Here is a 19,667-nt window from a genome sequence, read left to right as displayed (position 1 = left end):
GTAAAGTAGAAGAGTGCAGAAATATGAGAAAAAAGGAGTAGAGAAGAGAATTGGACACCAAAATGGAGAGCCGAAATGAACAGAACAAAACAGCGGCAAATGAACCATGATGAACGGGGGAGATGATGGAATAGAGAAATGGGAGAAGAGGAAGAAGTAGAAGAAGAAGATACAGATGAAGAAGAGAGCAGAAGCGAGGAGAGGGCTGAGTTTAAATGAAAACACAACCACCCCTAGTACTGTACCACGACTTATCGTATCGATATAGTGAGATTCACATCAAACGATCAGCATTCCTTGCAGAAAACACCATATCTCACTACTCAACTAATGCTGTCAGTTTGAAGTGATTCTCACCACAGTGCACTGATAAGAGCACAACAACAAGGCAGCCAACTGGAAGTGGCAACGACCTTGAAACAACAACTTCCACTACAAGAACGGTACCAGCAGTGGAAAACTGAAACGAAAGGGAGAGGAAGAAGCGTGAAAGAAGAGAGAGAGAGAGAGAGTGTGTGATAGTTGAGAGGCAGAGCTACCTCAACAGGTGATGGCGGTTCGACTCGCCGCTTCAGTCGTAATGCGTTCGCGGTCCGTATCACACCTGGTTGGGTGGTCAGTGAATCCGCGATGACCGCACACACGCACTTTTGCGCACAATTTGTGCGTTGCGTTGCGCTCATACTCCTCCTTGCACACTCCAGCACACCGCAGAGCACACTGTTCCAGTCGGTTCTCCAGTACTACCGCAATTCACTGCGTCTACCCATTGGAGCCACAACAGACTCCAACAAGTTCCAGAAGGAGTATGACTTTGTGGTTGTGGGAGCCGGGTCTGGGGGTTCAGTAGTCGCTAACCGTCTCACAGAAAACCCAGATTGGTCTGTCTTGCTACTAGAGGCAGGCAAAGAAGAATTGATTCTAACCGACGTACCTCTTCTAGTCTCCTACATTCTGGCCACAGACTTCAACTGGGGCTACCGAACAGAACCCAACGAAGGAATATGTTTAAGTATGGTGGAAAAACGGTGCAAATGGCACAGAGGAAAAGCAATGGGTGGGACAAGTGTCATAAACTACATGGTTTACAGTCGAGGTGTGCCACGAGATTATAACAACTGGGCTTCTCTAGGAAACTACGGGTGGAGCTTCAGAGACGTGCTACCCTACTTCCGAAAATCGGAGGATATGGTTGTTCCCGAGCTACGGAATTCCCCCTACCATGGAACTGGAGGGTATCTCACTGTGGACCGTCCCAAGTGGAGAACCCCGTTAGTGTCAGCGTTCATGAAGGCTGGGGTGCAGATGGGGTACCCGTTGTTGGATGTGAACGGAGAAAACCCGTTGGGATTCGACTATATTTTAGCCACCACCCGGCGTGGGGCTCGACTTAGTGCATCGAAAGCCTTCTTGCGTCCAATAAGAACGCGGAAAAACTTCACAGTGGGAAAACAAGCGAGAGTTACACGTATCATCATAGACCCCGTGACAAACAGGACGATTGGGGTTGAGTTTTTAAAGAATCGGAAAATTCATGTTGTGAGGGCTAGGAAGGAAGTGGTGTTGTGTGCGGGGGCGTTGAACAGTCCCCAACTGTTGATGTTGTCAGGGGTGGGTCCTAGAGATCATTTAGAGGAAATGGGGATACCTGTGATAAAGGATCTCAGGGTGGGATACAATCTACAAGACCATGTATCCATGGGGGGGCTGGCGTTCCTTGTGAATGATACAGTGTCCATCATTGAGTCGAGGTACCAGGGACCCCAGTACATGTTGGACTACTTGTTGAACGGGGCGGGACCTCTGACTCTGCCCGGGGGAGCCGAGGCGTTGGCTCTGTTCCGGACGGGTTTGGTGGATGGTCCCGAGGATCATCCCGACATGGAACTGGTTTTCGGCCCAGGGGCGCTCACAGGGGACACGGGAGCATCGCTGAGGCGGAGTTTCGCCATTCGAGAGGACTTTTACGACAAAGTGTATCGTGCGCATGAAGGGGAGGATGCGTTCAGTATTGTGCCAGTTCTGCTGCAGCCGTTGAGTCGCGGCAGGGTCAAACTTAAATCGAGGAATCCGTTCCACTGGCCGCTGTTGTATCCCAATTACTACGACCATCCCCGGGACTTGAAGATTGTTGTGGAGGGAATCAAAATGGTGAGTTTGATATACATCTAAAAATTATAAATTATAATTTGTTTTCATTCTTATGAGGGAAGCTAATAGTGGGATGAGTGGAGGTGTCTTTCAAACTAGAACAAGCATTAACAGATTAAAAAATAAATATCTCAGTATGGAGTTCACTTTGCCACTATCACTTGCATAATTGCTGTAAAGCACTATGTTATGATCAAGTATCGGTTCCAATGTTTCGTTGGAGAATGGGACGATGAGTTGAATGTTTCCAAATATCTACACATTCCAAGTATAAGAAATCAAACTCTTCAACCCCAGATCTCCCATTATTCATTGAAACTCTTTATTCGAAGAGTTTCTGTAATATTTGTTGGTTTCAATTAGTCAGTGAGAAATAAACTGATATACACCAGTTACTTCTCTGCTGTTGGGATAGTAGCCAAAAAATCCACTCATTTATGAACTAACAGATAAGTAAAAAACATAACACCGTCTTTTTCTAAGAGTCATCGTCTCAATTAGAGAATATCCTGATAAGAATCAAGTTTAATAATTAATTCGTAATTAGAATCCAATGGTAGGCACAGTGTGAAACAATACTATAGCTGTAGGGCTGATCATTCTTAGAACAAAAACTTGAAAAGACTTGCATTGCATAATGATGAATCGAAAACAACTAGCAAAAAAATGTGGGACAAATTCTCAGAGTATCGAGTTTCAACCAAAATACATTTCCATGAGAAAATTGAAAGTGTTCTGGATAATTCAAAGATAATAGAACCTGAATGAATATGTAATGCTATGAATACAATTTAGAATAAAAAATTATATAATTCAAATTGACAATTATTTATCATTTGCAAATTTTCAATTAGCCTATGTGTCAATGTTATATTACAAACTCTCTGAATAGAGATCAAATATTACTTCAGAGTATTACTAACTTACTACAGTATATGGAATTTTCTTCTCCTAATGATAAAACATAGTCTGTTTTCGTTTCAATCAGTATGATTTCTCATTGGAATGTTGATCCTTCTTAAGAAATCTCTGCGTTTAGTCTTTTAATAAATAAGTGACACTTATTTGAAATTCAAAACTAAGAGTCACTAAAATTCCAATAAATTGGATTAAACTACTTGAAATTATGACAAGTAATTGAAATCTGAATTCTTTAATGATTCCCGTTCCGTTGGTTCCGTTGGATGATGCCATTATTCTACGTCGGTTACATGCGATTAGATCTCGTGAAACTTGTCGTAGTACTTCAAAAATCTGTTCAAGTTCCAAGAAAACATAAACATTGAAATCTCTGATCTGGGCTACAAAGTTCTCATCTTCTTCTACGTTGTCAATAATTAATAATTCTCATTTATTCATTCATTTATTACATCGAGTACATATTTAGATGAGATCGGCATTCACTTTTTTTCAGGCTCCTTCTCCTCAGCAGTCTACCCATTGCCTTCTCTCTCCTCCACTTACTCTCCTGTAAATCATCCTTAATTCTGTCCTTTGGTCTCCCAAAGTTTCGATGCTACAAAACTCTGCTGAACCTCTATGAATGAATGAGAAATCTTCTGTAAAAATCAACTTTTTATTATATAATACAATTTGAATCTACTTCTTACAATATCCTCACATTGGCTATAGAAATCACTTCTGAAGAATAGAAAATCGAATTCTACTGTGAAATACTGATATGGAATGCCTTTCAATAAAAGTTATTCAGGCTACGTCAAATTCATCAAGCTACATTCATTCTAAGAGCTGCAAATTCATTAGGTTCCATGCAGGATAGTATTCGCTGAGAAAATTCAGGCTACAACGTCAAATTCTATATTCCAATTGATATCATTTTAAAAGAACTGAGATTCAGAGCTCTTAAACACAACACTCAGCATTGCATCAGAATAATAAACTTTGTACAAAAAACTCAGACAGAATTACTGACCGCTTTTTTAGAACGAAACTAATGAATTCAGTTCCGGTGTTCGATAACTGTGCAACATTCAGGAAGCAAAAGAAAAGCGAATTTCGAATGAGAAACAAAAGAGAAAGAAAAGATGGAAAATAGAATTGGCCGGTTTTGATGAACGGAAGCTGTCAGCTGAACTCAACTGACCGTGGAGGCATGAAGACTGTGCTTTATTGCTATCAACCAATCATAATAAAGATCTTATTTTATTACACCATATTTTATCAATTAGGAAGTACTAATTAGAGACGCTGCCGATCGTAAAGCATTATAATTAAATACAGATGGAATTTTTTCATTGTTTTATGGCAGTAGTAGAATATGAAATTGTTTCAACTACTATTGCGAAGCAAGTTTGGTTTGATATGCACTCCGGGTAATCATGATTTATTCCATGATCATCAATGATTGACTGAATTCAAAGATAAATAGTTTGCTATTCATAGTTTTGGATAATGAGAGTAATGATGTGAAGTGCATACCATAATAATAATTAATGCTTCGAAAGGAACGAGAACATAATTTTTCGTACTGTATTTAAATATTCATCCCATTCTATATGGAAAATAATTATTAAAACTGGATCTGGATAGATTTAGTTAGTATATAAATATGTTGTAATATAGTTGAAAATCTTGAGTAGCTAGATGAACGATTGAATCTTTCTGAACGAGTAAAACGTATACAGTAAGAATCGTGTGTTTTCATATGTATAAGAATAGGTTATTTATTCAAGAATAATTTTCATGGAGAGTGATTTTGGTATTTGATTGCTTATTACTCATTAAAATCGAGTGGCTTCTCCCAATAAATTTGATGAATTGAAGAAATAATAGACCCACATTGCGAATAAGGTTTAGTTTTTTAGTTTTTAAGCTTAGTGTGATTCTTGAATGGAAAATATTCTGTACATACCAATAATTTAGATAATAGCACACTCTTTTTCCAAAGATTATTTTATTTTTAATGACTATGGAATAACAGAGGTATTTTAGGAATAATTTAAACTATTATTGACGAAGAGAAGTGCTTTTGGGCTTCTTGGGTGCTCAATTTGAAACATTATTTGGTTTACAAATGAACAAATCATTAGTAATTATTAAGTTAACTAATAGCTTTCACTTGACGGAAGCTTTAATTTCAAAAATATCAAACGTAATTAACAAAAATAGCTTTTGAAGGTACAGTATTTTGTTAGGGGAATAGAATTTATATATTATCATTTTTAGTGATTCAATAAGGATGGACAGAGAAGGCAAACATCAAGAGTTTTCTGAATAGAAAACAATCTTCGACCAAATGATTCATTTAATGAACGTACAATACAGAAATTCTAATGAAAAAATTTTTTTCCAACAGTAATTTATTATGAATTGGTAAATTCTTATGATACTCTTCACAATGAGTATGAATGCTTCGCCCACGATGGGCATGCCTTGTCTCAGCCAATAATAGCATTTATTGGTCAGCAAACTACCAATCACATGCCACTATTTCCAGTATCCATTCTCCTGCACCATATTTAAAGTTTCAGTTTACTAGAGATCTGTAATTACTTTATAACAATCAAAGTGGATTTGATAAAATTTATCGAATGATTTATTGTATCAACAATATCATTAATATTCATTTATGTGGTTCCAATTTAAAGTTTTTTTGTTCAAGAAAATAGTATAAATCAAACCCATTCCTTTAATGTCATTCATTTCCATCAACGTAGCATTTATTAACTTTATTGACATAAAATGACATATTAAGGTGCAATACCGAGTTTAATATCCCGTCTCATGACTTAATGTGAAGTTGGGACTATCAACTTAGAGCTGCAGTAACAGCTTTTATGAGACCAAGAACTATTCAGATCACTAGCACAAGCCTTCTAAGACAAAAGCTATCTCAGTATGGGGTTTATGATGGTACTCTCTCCTAACATAATTACTGTATTAAAATACGTTATGACCAAGCAAAGGTCAGAACGTTTAATTAGAAAATAATATGAAGACAATATGATATCTATTTGAATTGAAGTCTAGATACTCTCTCTACTATGTCAATATAATAAAGAAGTTTAGTAAAAGTTTATACAATGACAATATACAACAATACGCTTTATTCCATGAGCAGTTATTTTAATGAAGATCGCCAACTATTATTAGATAACAAGCATAATGTGGATGCATTGAAGAGCTGCAGTTTAAATAAGCATTGTAGAGCTGCTTAAATGCATTCTGAGAAGCCCCAATGAGACGCATTGAGTCGCCTTGTATGCGGTATGCATTGAATTACTGTCCATGTATCTATTATACAGTCAATTGATGTATCAGAGTAGACTACAATGAACAATATATTCTAAGATCAAGATCATCTAGTACTACCCAATTTTACTGGTCATTGTTTGATGTTGATTTGCATTTTTCATTTTCTAGTGATTAAATGGGTGGTTGTTGATATAAAGCCTTCGTGCAATAACAAATACACAATAACAATAAAGGATGATTCATTTTGAACACTCTCCACACAGCATGCGAAAAATTAGTCCAACTCATACTCTTCCTAAATAGTAATTCAGTATGCAATTATTAAGGCATCAGCAAATAATCCCTGAGTTGAGAAGGATAATAATTCAGATCTTTGGTATGCTCTGTACTGTCAAGCTCTTCCCCGCTAAAAGGAGAGACTTCTGAATTCTCCCATCTCACAAAATTAAAAATCAACATCCCATCCCTCTTCGTCTCCGTTTGCCAACAAAAATGGGTTCAAAAGGAAAGCAAGATGAGGAGGAAGATTGAGAGAATACATGAGAATGTCAACTGGAATCTGAGTGAAGAGAGTGATAAGTTGAATTTGAATAACTCAGCATCGTCAGAGCTCGAACTCTGCTGCCGTTTCTGTTTCAATTTGTAACATGAATAAAATCAAACGTCTATTATTGCAAGGAGCCTAAACTTACAAATTTGAACTTAAACTTTGAAGCTCAATAGACTAAATTTGGAAAGTTCTTATGTGGAATCGGAATTTCGTTCATCCACTGCATCGTATTATGTATTCTACCTTGAACTATGATTGATTATTACAATAATGATCAGGTCTATTCATCTAGTATTCTCTCTTATTATTCTGATTCTGATCATTTAATAAAAATTACATTTTTGATACATATCTGCCAATTTGAAGTGAATCTCACTGTAGTCTTCTTCTCATCACATAAACAAATTCGATCGAACACTGGTAACTTCATATTTAAAATAATTGTATTTTTACCGAAGTAAGGATAAGTAGCTAAGTATTGTATCTTGATCGCGACAGTGTATTAATGCATTTGAAAGCATTGTATATATTCAGATATGTATTGTGAATAATGTATTGTTTTCTAATGTATTGTTATCTTGAGTAGTGTTGTAGTAGTAGATCCAATGCATCTTCGATTTGTATCGACTTTTATGACCAGTAGCTACTGAACTCAAATATTCTCAACACACTGGATTGCCATGAGGAAGCCGTCTCCACTACTTACAGTTTAGAGAATCGAAAATACAATAAAATACAAGAATGTATTGATTTTCAACATCACAACATTCAATATGGCTTTCATTCCCCTACATTTTATTTCTATTATAACTTCCTCACTATTTTTTCTTTCACGTTTCTCAGACGTTTCAGACTCACTTTCAATACATTCTTCATTCAACATCTCACATTTCATGAGGAGAATCACTTTTCAATCTTGCGATTCATTTTATGAGGAAAACAATTTTGATATTCCATTGCAATCCCGCTATTATCAACGAGAGTGACAACTGAGAATCAGACGAAACCAATCTTGCAACGCTTTTTTTATTCAGGGACAGTGTCAAGATCGGTTCTCTCACTCACGCTCCCACACACTCACTCACTCTCTTTCTCTATCCCTCTCTTCTTCTCTCTTACTCTCTCACACACACGCAACAAAACTGTGACCATGATTGGAAGAAAGTGTCATTGACTTCAGAAATGCTTCCGTGCCAAAAAATCGGAATGTCTGTTCTCCTGATGTCAGTTATAGTTTTTTCTCCACAATACTAGAACCTATAAAAACTATAGTGAAGTACTTTAGTTATAGTTTACTGTAGTGACTATAGTACAGTAATAGTTGTAGAACAGTCACCATTGTACAACCGTGTCAAATTGCCAGTCAATTGCTGTCTGCCAGAGCATGTTCGTTTTCTGGTGAAAATTATCGCTTACAAAAAGGGATTCAACATTCTCTAATGGGAAAATCGCTAAAAAGTGATAGTTGGACTCACTTCAAACAGTCAGTATTGTTTGAACGGGAAGCATTTATGTTGTTTATGAGGAGTACTGATAGCAGTGAATATTACTATGATACAGTAGTTTCTTTTGTGTTAGCAGATGATTGAGAACATGAATGAATTAAATGATGGTTATAATAATTTAGATGGAAGATAAATGGATTCTAAAGGTATAGTGGTTTCATGAGTTTTGGCAAGGTTTGTTATCCATTATAGCTTGTTTCATATTCTTTATTCATTTATACAATAAGTACATTATCAAAACTATTGTTTGCTAGTTGATCTATTGAGTTTGGATGAAGGAAAGATTATCGTACCTTTATTTTTGTACTTTGATCCACTTTAAAATATATCAACTTTGAACAATTAGGCATACATGCCTTCAAAAAAATAGTTACCATATAAATCAATCAATCATTCATTTATTTCACAAACAAGCACAATACAAAATACGAGTAATGAAGAAAAAGGATAAAAAGGTAAAATAAAAGTAGAAAACCTTAGGCATAAGCCCGAGTGGCGTGTACTACTCCTAATAAAACAAATAGAAATACCCAAATGTCCCTCTGCTCTATAAATAGACCTAGCATAATTAATTATAACATAAGAGAAAATACATTTCATTCTGTTACGGTAGCCTATCAGATGAAAACAATGATGAAATAATTACAATTACATTATGTTGAACAAAACAATCAATATCAATAATTCATATTAATTGTATATTATAATAGATAAACAATAGCATAAGCTATTGTTACTTATGCTATTATGTTACTATTATGTTATATTGTTACTTATGCTATTGTGTTACTATTATGTTATATTATTGTTACTTATGCTATTATTTCTCTATGATATTATGATTTAATTACTGTTCTTCAAGAATATGTGATAAAAAATTACTATAGTAAACCTCTTCTCAGCAATCTAACAATTTCTACCTATTTTTAAGTTCCCGCTCATTTTCGATAATCCCCATCGAGGAAACCGTATAACTAAGCCACTCTGCAACGGTCATCTTTCAAATCCATCCACGTCTTGTGAAGCCTCTTATCAATACATCCTTTCCTCCCTTATGTATAGTGAAAATCACTTCAAACTGACAGCATCCATAATGAATATAATGAACGCTTCCCATTCAACCAATGCTGTCAGTTTAAGGTGAATCTCACTATAACTTGGAAGATCTTTCTCCTTGACATAAGCAGCCCTCTAGTGTCAAAGCATTGTCATGATAAGTGTGTGTCATGATATCCTTTCTTTATCATTGTATGTAGAGCCGCCTGAATGGGATGGTCATGTACCACTTCCCCCTAACCCACTCTAAACCACCCCCGACCATCACTGAACCCCCTTACAGCCCCAGAACCCCATAATTGATGATCTGCTGCTTCCTCTGAGGGCGTTGATGGATTGTGAAACAGTTAGTTGTGGAGTCCATCACATTGTGCATACAGTGTTTATGTATAGCTTGCGTTTAGACCTGGTTTCCGTGCAACTATAGTTCGTTTAAATTAACTTCCGACTTGAGATGGGTAAAAGGCGGCAGGGATACAACGGCTGCTATGTTACCGTTGTGTATCGGCCAGCGTTCTCTAATTTCCAATGAGTATTCAAGCGCTAATGTTAAACTCTCTAAACGCTAATGTTAGTTTCCTCACTGCAATCACAGTCTCGATTGACTCTATTCGACAAATTGACACTACGTTTCCACCTATGACTCAAACCATCACTGCAATTGGCTGATCTCCCTCCATTTCTCTGCGCCGCAAATTCCTCCAAGTCTGAAGAAGATTTACACGAAGTATTATCTGAGGGAAACTGAAACCTCATACTGATGGGAAAATAGGAAACTACTAGGCAGGGTTTCGTGCAGGAAGATCCACAGTGGACCAAATATTCTGCTTGCGACTTCTAATGGAGAAGATGTTGGAGAACAATGTCAACTCTTTCCATATGTTTGTGGATTTTAAGGCTGCACATATCAGTGTAAAAAAGGCAGAAACTGTATGATGCCATGTATGAGCTTGAAATAGCTCATAAACTTATAAGGCTTGTTAAAATGACTATGAGTGCAGTCCAATGCCAGGTAAGAGTACAGAATCTTCTATCGGATCCATTTCAGTCTCACAATGGTCCTAGACAGGGTGATGCTTTAGCATGTCTGCTTTTTAATGTGGCATTGGAGAAAGTAATACGAGACTCCAAAATTGACACTAGAGGAATCCTGCTCAATAAGACAATTCGATTACTGGCTTATGCTGACGACATTGACAATGCAGCCAGTTCAGTCCCCTATATGATGGAGGCATATAATAGCATGAGAGGGGCAGCAAAAATAGTATGGGACTGATTGTAAACAAGCAGAAAACAAAGATCATGGTCTCATCAAGGTCCAATGCTCATAGATTGAATGCTGCTCAGTCTGACCTGATAGCTAATTGTGGTTTGGAGGTGGTTGATGAGTTCGTCTACCTTGGGTCTTCAGTAAACTCAAATAATGAAACAACACATGAGATCAGGCGAAGAATCCTACTTGCAAGTAGGTCATACTTCGGTTCAGCCAAATACTTCAGATCAAGGAATTTGAGCCGAGAAACAAAGATAAGAATCTACCGCTCACTGATTCTGCCTGTGCTAACCTATGCCAGTGAGGCATGGACCCTAACAAAACTGGATGAGAATATGATCAACATTTTCGAACGAAAGATTCTACGCCGAATTTTTGGTGGTGTGCAAATTAATGGAGTGTGGCACAGAAGAAAGAATAGGGATCTGTATGAACCGCCACACCAATGCACTGGCTATTATCAGAGTAGGGAGACTCAAGTGGGCAGGTCATGTTGAAAGAGCTGATGACTCATATCCGCCTGAAATAATCATGAATTACAACATGGAAGGAAGAAGACGCCTGGTCGACCAAGACTGAGATGGATGGACTCAGTCACTGAAGATGCAAGGAGGCTTGGTGTAAGACATTGGAGACGAGCTGCCATGGACAGAGTAGAATGGAGGCGATTGCTGGAGGAGGCCAAGATCCGTTTTGAATTGTAGAGCCGTGGATGATGATGATGATGATAATCTGAGGGGTTTGCTGCATAACTCAGGGTCACTTACTTCAAATTTGTTTCAACTGTTTAATCCGTTAAATCAATGTTTGACTGCATTATTTATTAGAGTGTATTTCAATTAAGTCATCTGATGCCTGATGGCTTGAGCTAGAATTTCAGTTCAACTTTATTGAGGAATCGGCCCTTATCAGCTCGACCCGTATTCAGGGTCATGAAAACAGGTTTTCAGTACAGCTAATCTATGGTAGAAGTTTGATAACTTATCAGCTATCTAGAGAAACAACTAGAACAGCTGATTGCAAAGATGCGCTGGAACAATATCGAGGACCGAGCTTCGCTCTGGAGTACAAAAGCATAATAAATTTATTACGGAAGAAGAAATTATAATAACATTCATAGTTCATACAGAAATGCTCTATCTAATCACAGTGAATTGAGATTAATTCCCAGAGGAATGCAAAAATTTCCCTCACAAAGGCCCGGATGCACAAAAGCCAAAACTTTAATCCTGATTAATTTCACGTGAACCAGATTAGAGAAGACCATTTCAAAAAGATGGATCTACTGGAATTAATCAGGATTGAAGATAACCCGGTTTTTTTGCAACCGGCACTAAGTACCTGATTGAATGATTACAAAAGTTCAACAGCTGAGTTATAATTTTGACACAGTACCACACACATGAACTCGCTCACTCACTTCCATCATCAACAGACGACGAAATAATTATTATCAGCTCTTTTTCTAAGGATGAGACCTAGAAGTGCAATCGAAGTTTTATATTATAAACCTACTATGTTCTAAATTTCGTGAGAATCATTAGAGCCGTTTTCGAGATTCGGTGAAATACAAACATCTAATAATCTGAACATATAAACATATGAACAGAAATCGTTCGTTTAATAGTATAGGATATTATCGAGATACATATTTGAGCCATTACAACTTGTTAACACCACATCTTGTCATGGGACAAGCAGCACATTATTCCATGTTTTTTGTATGGAATAAAAATCTGGTGTGGTACACTCACACAACTTTCCTTGCTCATTGAACTGTAAGCCTCATTCTTAAACGAGAATAATTTAGGGGAATAACATAATGACGATTGGCGGCAACTTATTTGAAACTACGATCAGACTACTGTAGATGTGCATATATAATTGTTTTCAGAGTACTTCTTTCTTTGTGTAGATATTGTGGAATTCGATGATTTTTTAAAAGTCGTCAAAACAGCTGTTCTACAGATGAAATATCTCGACTATGTGTTCTCTTTATAAACTGCTCTACCTACCTATCTCATGCACGAGAGGGAGTTTACAAAGTCCATTTCTCAAGGATGAGGTGGACCCCATTAGTTTCCCAGGAAAAAGACTCATGCCAGATGATAGAGCTGATAAATGAGTATAGAGGGTATGAATTTGAAATAAATCGGTCGAGTCATTTTTGAGAAAATCGTGAAAAACATGGTTTTTTAGTAACTATCCGCCATTTTTCTCAAGAATATTACAGAGCTCCTGCAATTTTCCCAGGAATGAGACTCATGTCAGTTGATAGGGCTTATAAATAGCTATCCATGGTAAAAATTTAAAGGAAATCGTTGGAGCCGTTTTCGAGAAAACCGTGAAAAACATGTATTTTTAGAAATTATCCGCCATTTCTCTCAAGAATATTACGGAGCTCCTGGAATTTTTCCAGAAATGAGACTTATGTCAGTTGATAGGGGTTATAAATAGCTATATATGGTATAAATTTGAAGAAAATCGTTAGAGCCGTTTTCGAGAAAACCGTGAAAAACATGGTTTTTGAGTAATTATCCGCCATTTTTCTCAAGAATATTACGAAGCTCTTGCAATTTTCCCAGAGATGAGACTCATGTCAGTTTATCCTATAGGACTTATAGATAGCTATCCATGGTATGGATTTGAAGAAAATCGTTAGAGCCGTTTTTGAGAAAATCGTGAAAAACATGGTTTTTGAGTAATTATCCGCCAAAAATGTGAAAAACATGGTTTTTGAGTAATTATCCGCCATTTTTTCCGCCATCTTGAATTGAATTTTTTTGAATTTCTTACTGTCGGGTCCTCATGGTTTTAGGACCTTGAGTTTAAAATTTCAAGTGAATCGGTTAATTAGGAAAGGAGTTATCGTGTACACACATACACACATACACACATACACACACACACATACAAACACACACACACACAGACCAACACCCAAAAATCATGTTTTTGGACTCAGGGGACTTTGAAACGTATAGAAAACTTGAAATTGGGGTACCTTAATTTTTTTTGGAAAGCAATACTTTCCTTACCTATGGTAGTAGTGCAAGGAAAGTAAAAATGATAGGATTGGAATATTACAACATGTTGTAATAGAGTTTGCAAAACTGTGGACATTGTAATATATATTACATGTACAACATATTCACTGAGAAGCAGCACGAATACTCAGAAAAAATTCTATTTCTGAATTTTGGAGGATAGAAACATGAGAGTAGAAAGATGACAAAGAAACTAGATGAGTTTTGCCTAGTACATATTTTTGTTAATTTTTTTCTGATAAAAATTGAGTCTATAAATATAGAATATGCTACTATTGAAGAATTCAGAGGCTTGTGAATTGAGTTCAGTTGAGGAATTCAATAGGAATGAATTTGATACATAAAGAGATTAAAGATTAAAGAATCTGATACATAAAAGGTCTTCGATCTGGAATATGAATATAAAAACATTATTCGAGTGACTGCTTTGAAGTACTAGACTTAACATCATAGAGTCATAATTTCATTATTATATTAGAATAATTAGGAATCTGAACAAATTTATGAACAAGAATTTACAGATATGAATGTGATCTCAACAATCAGCACTGCTTTATTCGTGTTGTATTAATCGAATGCATTGAGGTTAAGAGAACGGAAGACTATAAGTACCTTGCAGTAGTTAAACATGTAATTAGCATGGTACATCCCATAACAAATCACTTCACCGAGCAAGAAGTCACTGAATTGTGACCATTGACCAACAGAGAGATTGATTACTGTTTAGCATACAGCAAATAATCGAAAAATTTAAAATCTTATCTGTTTTAGGACGTCCATCACTTGGAGTTCCAAGTTTGATTGCTTTTGAAAGGTTTTTAATTAGATGAGAGACCTTGGGAGAGAGGACAATAGGAAAGATATCTCCACACCTTAGATACCTGCTTATTGATGTGTCTTATTGTCAAGTAAATTAAAAGATTACAAGATTATCAATGCAGTCTCCGTAAGTTTTTGCTTCTACTGTCGATACTATTTTACAGTTTTGGAGCTTAGAGGTTTCAGTGGTTTTCTAGAGTTTTACTGAAAGCTATGTTTTTGCTGTATAATTCTCTCACTACATGTATATTCACTTATGCGGGGATAATGAAATGATCAAGAACAAAAACCATCGCCCTTCTTCAATATAAATAGTTTTCATAATTCTTCAAAATATTCATCAAGAACTACAATTTTTCAATCCCAATCGATGATTGAACTTTAGTGGTATTATGGGACCTCTTGTCAATTTTCTCTTAGCTCACTCAAGTTCTTTACCACAACTTGGTTATGCAAAAATATGTTTTGAAAACAATTATTGTATTTTAGGGATTTTCCTACATAGTTTTTCAACAATACAGAAGTTTTGGTTATTGTGACGCAAATAATGGTATGAATACTATATACGCGTCCTTGTTTCTCAGGAAAAATAAAGTAGAGAATCAATATATTCCAGCAATATATATCAATATATTATCGATATATTGATATTTTTCCAGTTCATCATCTTCAAAAAGATTGAAATAAGATATGGCAAATCAAAATCGACAGTCAATTCCCACATATAATAATATTCTGTTGCACTTCAAAAAATTCTCCTCCCACTTCCAGTTTTAAGCTCAGCTGAAAGCTACACATATGAATAATCTGTAGTGAGGTTCCCTTCACCATGTCATTATTGGACGAATGAAAAGCATTAATTTTCTAGATTTGGAATGCTGACAGACTGAAGTAAATTTCACAGCAGCTTCCAGAACATTGAGCAGATTTCTATGACGTTTTCAAAGAACAAACCTTATTTCCAATCGTGATTCCAGTATTCGACTCCCACACGAAATTCAGCACTGTTGATCAGACTACTCTTGTCTCCTTTCAATTTCTCTTCCCTTCTCCTTTCACACATTCTATTTCCTCCCCCATAACTCCCTCCCTTCCTCCTCATACTTATTCAATTCACTCTCTCTTCCTTCAAATTTCTCTTCTCTTTCCATCTTCACACACTTTTCTGAACCCTTCTTCTATGAGCTTGGCACCAGCCATCTCTAAATACCTTTTCTAACACATTCGTTTTCTTTCTCAATCTCTCTTCTCTTTCCTCCTCACACACCTCCTCTAAATCGAACCCTTCTCCGATGAACACTTTTCAAACCCTCTCACACCTGATCCCCTGAATGGAATTTCAAAATTATGCAAGCATGACATTTCCGAGAACGCTCACACTCGTATGAATATCTTAGCCGCATATATGTTTGCTATATCATATCCTTTTATATGTGTATATATGAATATTATAGTATGGAACCTATATATGTTAATGAACTGTATGTTATAACCGCGTCGAAATTCAATATTGCACAGCTCAGCAGTGTTTGGTGAAACTGTCTGTTGAAGTTGAAAGCGATCGAATTATGTGCAGCTGGACGATTCTGTCTGTGACCTTGCATTCAATAGTATGTAGCAGTCAATTATAATTGACAATTACTGTAGCTCTGGTGTATCATGGCATAACTTGAGGATTTAGAAGAGTTGATGGTTTGTTGGTTTACTGCTTCATTTTGGAAAGTCGCTGAGATGATATCGGTATATCTTCAAGGACACAGTTTATTTGAATATCGATACTGCTGCTGAAAATCTCGTCCTAATTAATACGATTCTCAACCACTAGACTTTCAATAATGAGATATTGAACAATTGGAAGATACAGTAGTTCCATTCGGTATTGAGTGATTATTTATGGAATATTCTGATTGAAACGTCTTGGAGTGAGACGTCACAACCACAAATTTATTAGAATAACGAGATACCGGTTGCGATACCCGATACCAATATCTAGTTAAACTCATACTAAAGAGCATAGCAGCAAAATATATTGGTAAAAGCAAGCGGTAGATGATTGGCAGACATTCACCACTCAAGATGAACGTATACCATTGGTATGGACAAGCCATTCCCACAATTAGCGATTTATTAAAACGTCACAGCAATGTCGGTTTTCACAAAACAAACATAGTATTCAGAATCATTCACTAGTAACAAATTGAAGGATAGAAGTGTTGAGGGATAACAACGTGGTAAACATGATACCAATAAAATTCATTAACAAAAACTTGAACCTATGATAAAGCAATCTAGGTTTGTAGCAAGGACAAATTTCAAAAATCTTATAGTTTATTCATTTATTTGATCATTCTGAATTAAACAAATGACAGTAAAATACCACAGGCTTACGCCCGAAACGGTTCCAATTCTAATTTATACAACAGTCCTAATATGTAGCTAGGTTATGTGTCACTTCAAAATTCTTCAATTACACACTCAATTTACAATTCAAAACACACAAAAATTATTTTTTAATTAAAAAATACTTTCAAATTGAATTAAATTAATTACAAATAGTTGGAAAGATCAATACTTTGAAAAAACTATAAAGTTTTGAGACCGAAAAGACAAACACACTTTTTAGAACTTTTTAATGACAAAATCTCCCCAGTCCTCACATTTTCTCTGGTGAAGAATGGTGAATTTTTTATTTTTGCTATACTAGGAACTGAACTCATTTCTCCTGTACTCAGTACTCTTGTTCGGAAGTGTCCTACAAAAATATTATAGCTCTATAATTGACTGAATCTCCTCTCATACATTGGTGAAAATATAGGATTCATTGCAGTAAGAGGTTATAAGCCCAGTACTTCTGCTTACACCAGTTGGCAAATGTTCAAATGGAGACATTTTCTAGTAATCTTCCACTTATTTTCGGATTTGGGAGGGCCAGAACGCTCCATAGCTTTTCATCACAAGCACCCCACCGCAGCATCATGTAGTGGAGAGTCTAGATCCGTAGTGTGAAATTCACTTCACAATGCCAGCATTGTTCGAACGGCAAGCATTGGTAATATTTGTGAGGAAGCCTGACTATTTGAAATGACTCCCACTTTAAATCCCTAGATCTCATAACTCACTGTCTAACTTACTATGAGAGAGAGCAGGATGGATGTGAAAAATAGTCCATAATTTTTCTGCAATTATTCAAAGAGCATTTCCGATTCATTCTTTTTCTTCTTCTTCTTCCACTTCTTCTTCTTCTTCTTCTTCTTCTTCTTCTTCTCTTCTTCTTCTTCTTCTTCTTCTTCTTCTTCTTCTTCTTCTTCTTCTTCTTCTTCTTCTTCTTCTTCTTCTTCTTCTTCTTCTTCTTCTTCTTCTTCTCTTTTCGTCTCCTGCACCTCATCATCATTCAACTAGTCTACTTCACTTTATCTATTTTTCAAACTTATATCTATTAGTCCGGGCGCAAATGTCATGAATAAGGCACTTCGTAGTCATTTATGAGTAACAGCCATGGAAGATGTCTCACATTCCTCGTTAGGTCTAGCATAATAAGGATCGTGATGATGATAAGTCGAAATCACAGGCAAACACCTCAGAAACAAGATGGCCGCCAAAATTTTCAGGGTTTTGCTATATCGCTTGTATTTCAATAACCGTTCAAGATATTCAACCGTTTTTCTAGACGAAAATATTTCAAAAATCTTCCTATACAATTTTTGTCTCATAAGAGTTCCCTCTAAAACGCATATCTTTTTAGTAGTTATAACCTTCAAAAGCCTAAAAAAACATTTTTTATAGATTTGTTCAAATTTCATTATATTATAACTTTTTTGTGCATAAGATACAGAGAAATTTTAAAACTATGAAATTTTGAGCATTATTTCAACTTTGAAACGATATATCTTTATGCGCTATACGTCAAGGAATAAGATTTTTGTCTCATAAGACAATTTTTCTTATGAGACATGACTACTTTAAGATAGAGACTTGCAAATAGTCCCAATCTCTTCGTTACAACAAGACAAATAAGAATATTGATGATGGAAACAACGAAAATATTCGACATCATTTAAAATCCAATATGGCGGTCATTATTGACAGACATTTCTATATTGCTTGTTATTCAGTTATTGTGACAGATATCGGATTGGTTCTACCACCAAAGTGTTTAGAATTAACCAAACAATGATGTTCTAGAGGATCATCCAATTTCGACCACTCTTTCCATTATTGATTCAACTTCAAAAACTTGAAACATACATTTTTCGGGGACAATATTTCACTTTCCACTCTGTATATGTATTCGCAGTGAACAAAAACTGGTATTATTGGCACAGGGTTGTAGAATATTCCCAAAGCTTCAAAATGACATCTGATTGGAGGCTGTAAGTCCATATTTTACGGCTGGAGCGTCATCGGAAAAAGAGTAAAAAGTACTGTTTGCAGCGGAAAACACGCTTTTTCCACCAAATGCCAATCCCAACAATTAGAAACCCGTGTACATCATGACTCCTTGAAGGTACAGACTTGGGAATGGTATCAATCTCTTTATAATGATGTGGAGAAAGAGATTATCCATGATGACAATCTCAAAAATGTTTGTCATCATGAAAAAAACAAGATGCCGGCAAAAATATGTCGATTTTCAAGAAATCGTCTGTAATTCTGATAATTCCGAGGATATCGGATCAATTCAGCCCTCAGCAAGCTCCAAAATAATCATACTACGATATCCGAAAGATTTACTCAATTCCACCAACTTTTACTATGGTGAATATAACTTTAAACTCTCTTCAAACGCTAGACCTCACGAAGAAATTGAGACATCTTCCATGGCTGTTACTCAAAAATGACCACGGAATGACATTTGCGCCCGGACTATATGGAGATGTTCTAGTAATGTTTATATGTTTGTATTTCACCGGATCTCGTAGACGACTCTAACGATTCAAACGAAATTCAGAACATAGTAGGTTTATAATATAAAGATTCGATTGCACTAGGTCTCATCCCTGGAAAAACTCTCTGAAGGACATTAAAAGGATAATTCATCCTTGGAAGAACAG

General features: G+C 36.1%; 2 protein-coding genes across 2 annotated transcripts in view; one reads left to right on the top strand and one right to left on the bottom strand.

Moving 5' to 3' along the window:
- LOC120351071 (alpha-1A adrenergic receptor-like) overlaps window positions 1-19,667 on the bottom strand; it is an 86,245-nt gene that overhangs the window by 27,243 nt on the left and 39,335 nt on the right. The window lies entirely within an intron of this gene.
- LOC111063031 (glucose dehydrogenase [FAD, quinone]-like) overlaps window positions 566-19,667 on the top strand; it is a 42,539-nt gene continuing 23,437 nt past the window's right edge. The window contains exon 1 of the mRNA XM_039425860.1: window positions 566-2,151. Coding sequence (XP_039281794.1) covers window positions 631-2,151 — 1,521 coding nt within the window. The 5' untranslated portion in view covers window positions 566-630. The remainder of the gene's footprint in view (window positions 2,152-19,667) is intronic.

The sequence above is a fragment of the Nilaparvata lugens genome, chromosome 4, assembly GCF_014356525.2.
Source record: "Nilaparvata lugens isolate BPH chromosome 4, ASM1435652v1, whole genome shotgun sequence".
NCBI classification, from domain to species: Eukaryota; Metazoa; Arthropoda; class Insecta; order Hemiptera; family Delphacidae; genus Nilaparvata; species Nilaparvata lugens.
The sequence above is the reverse complement of the archived record's forward strand: the minus strand, read 5'-3'. Positions and strand labels throughout refer to the sequence as shown.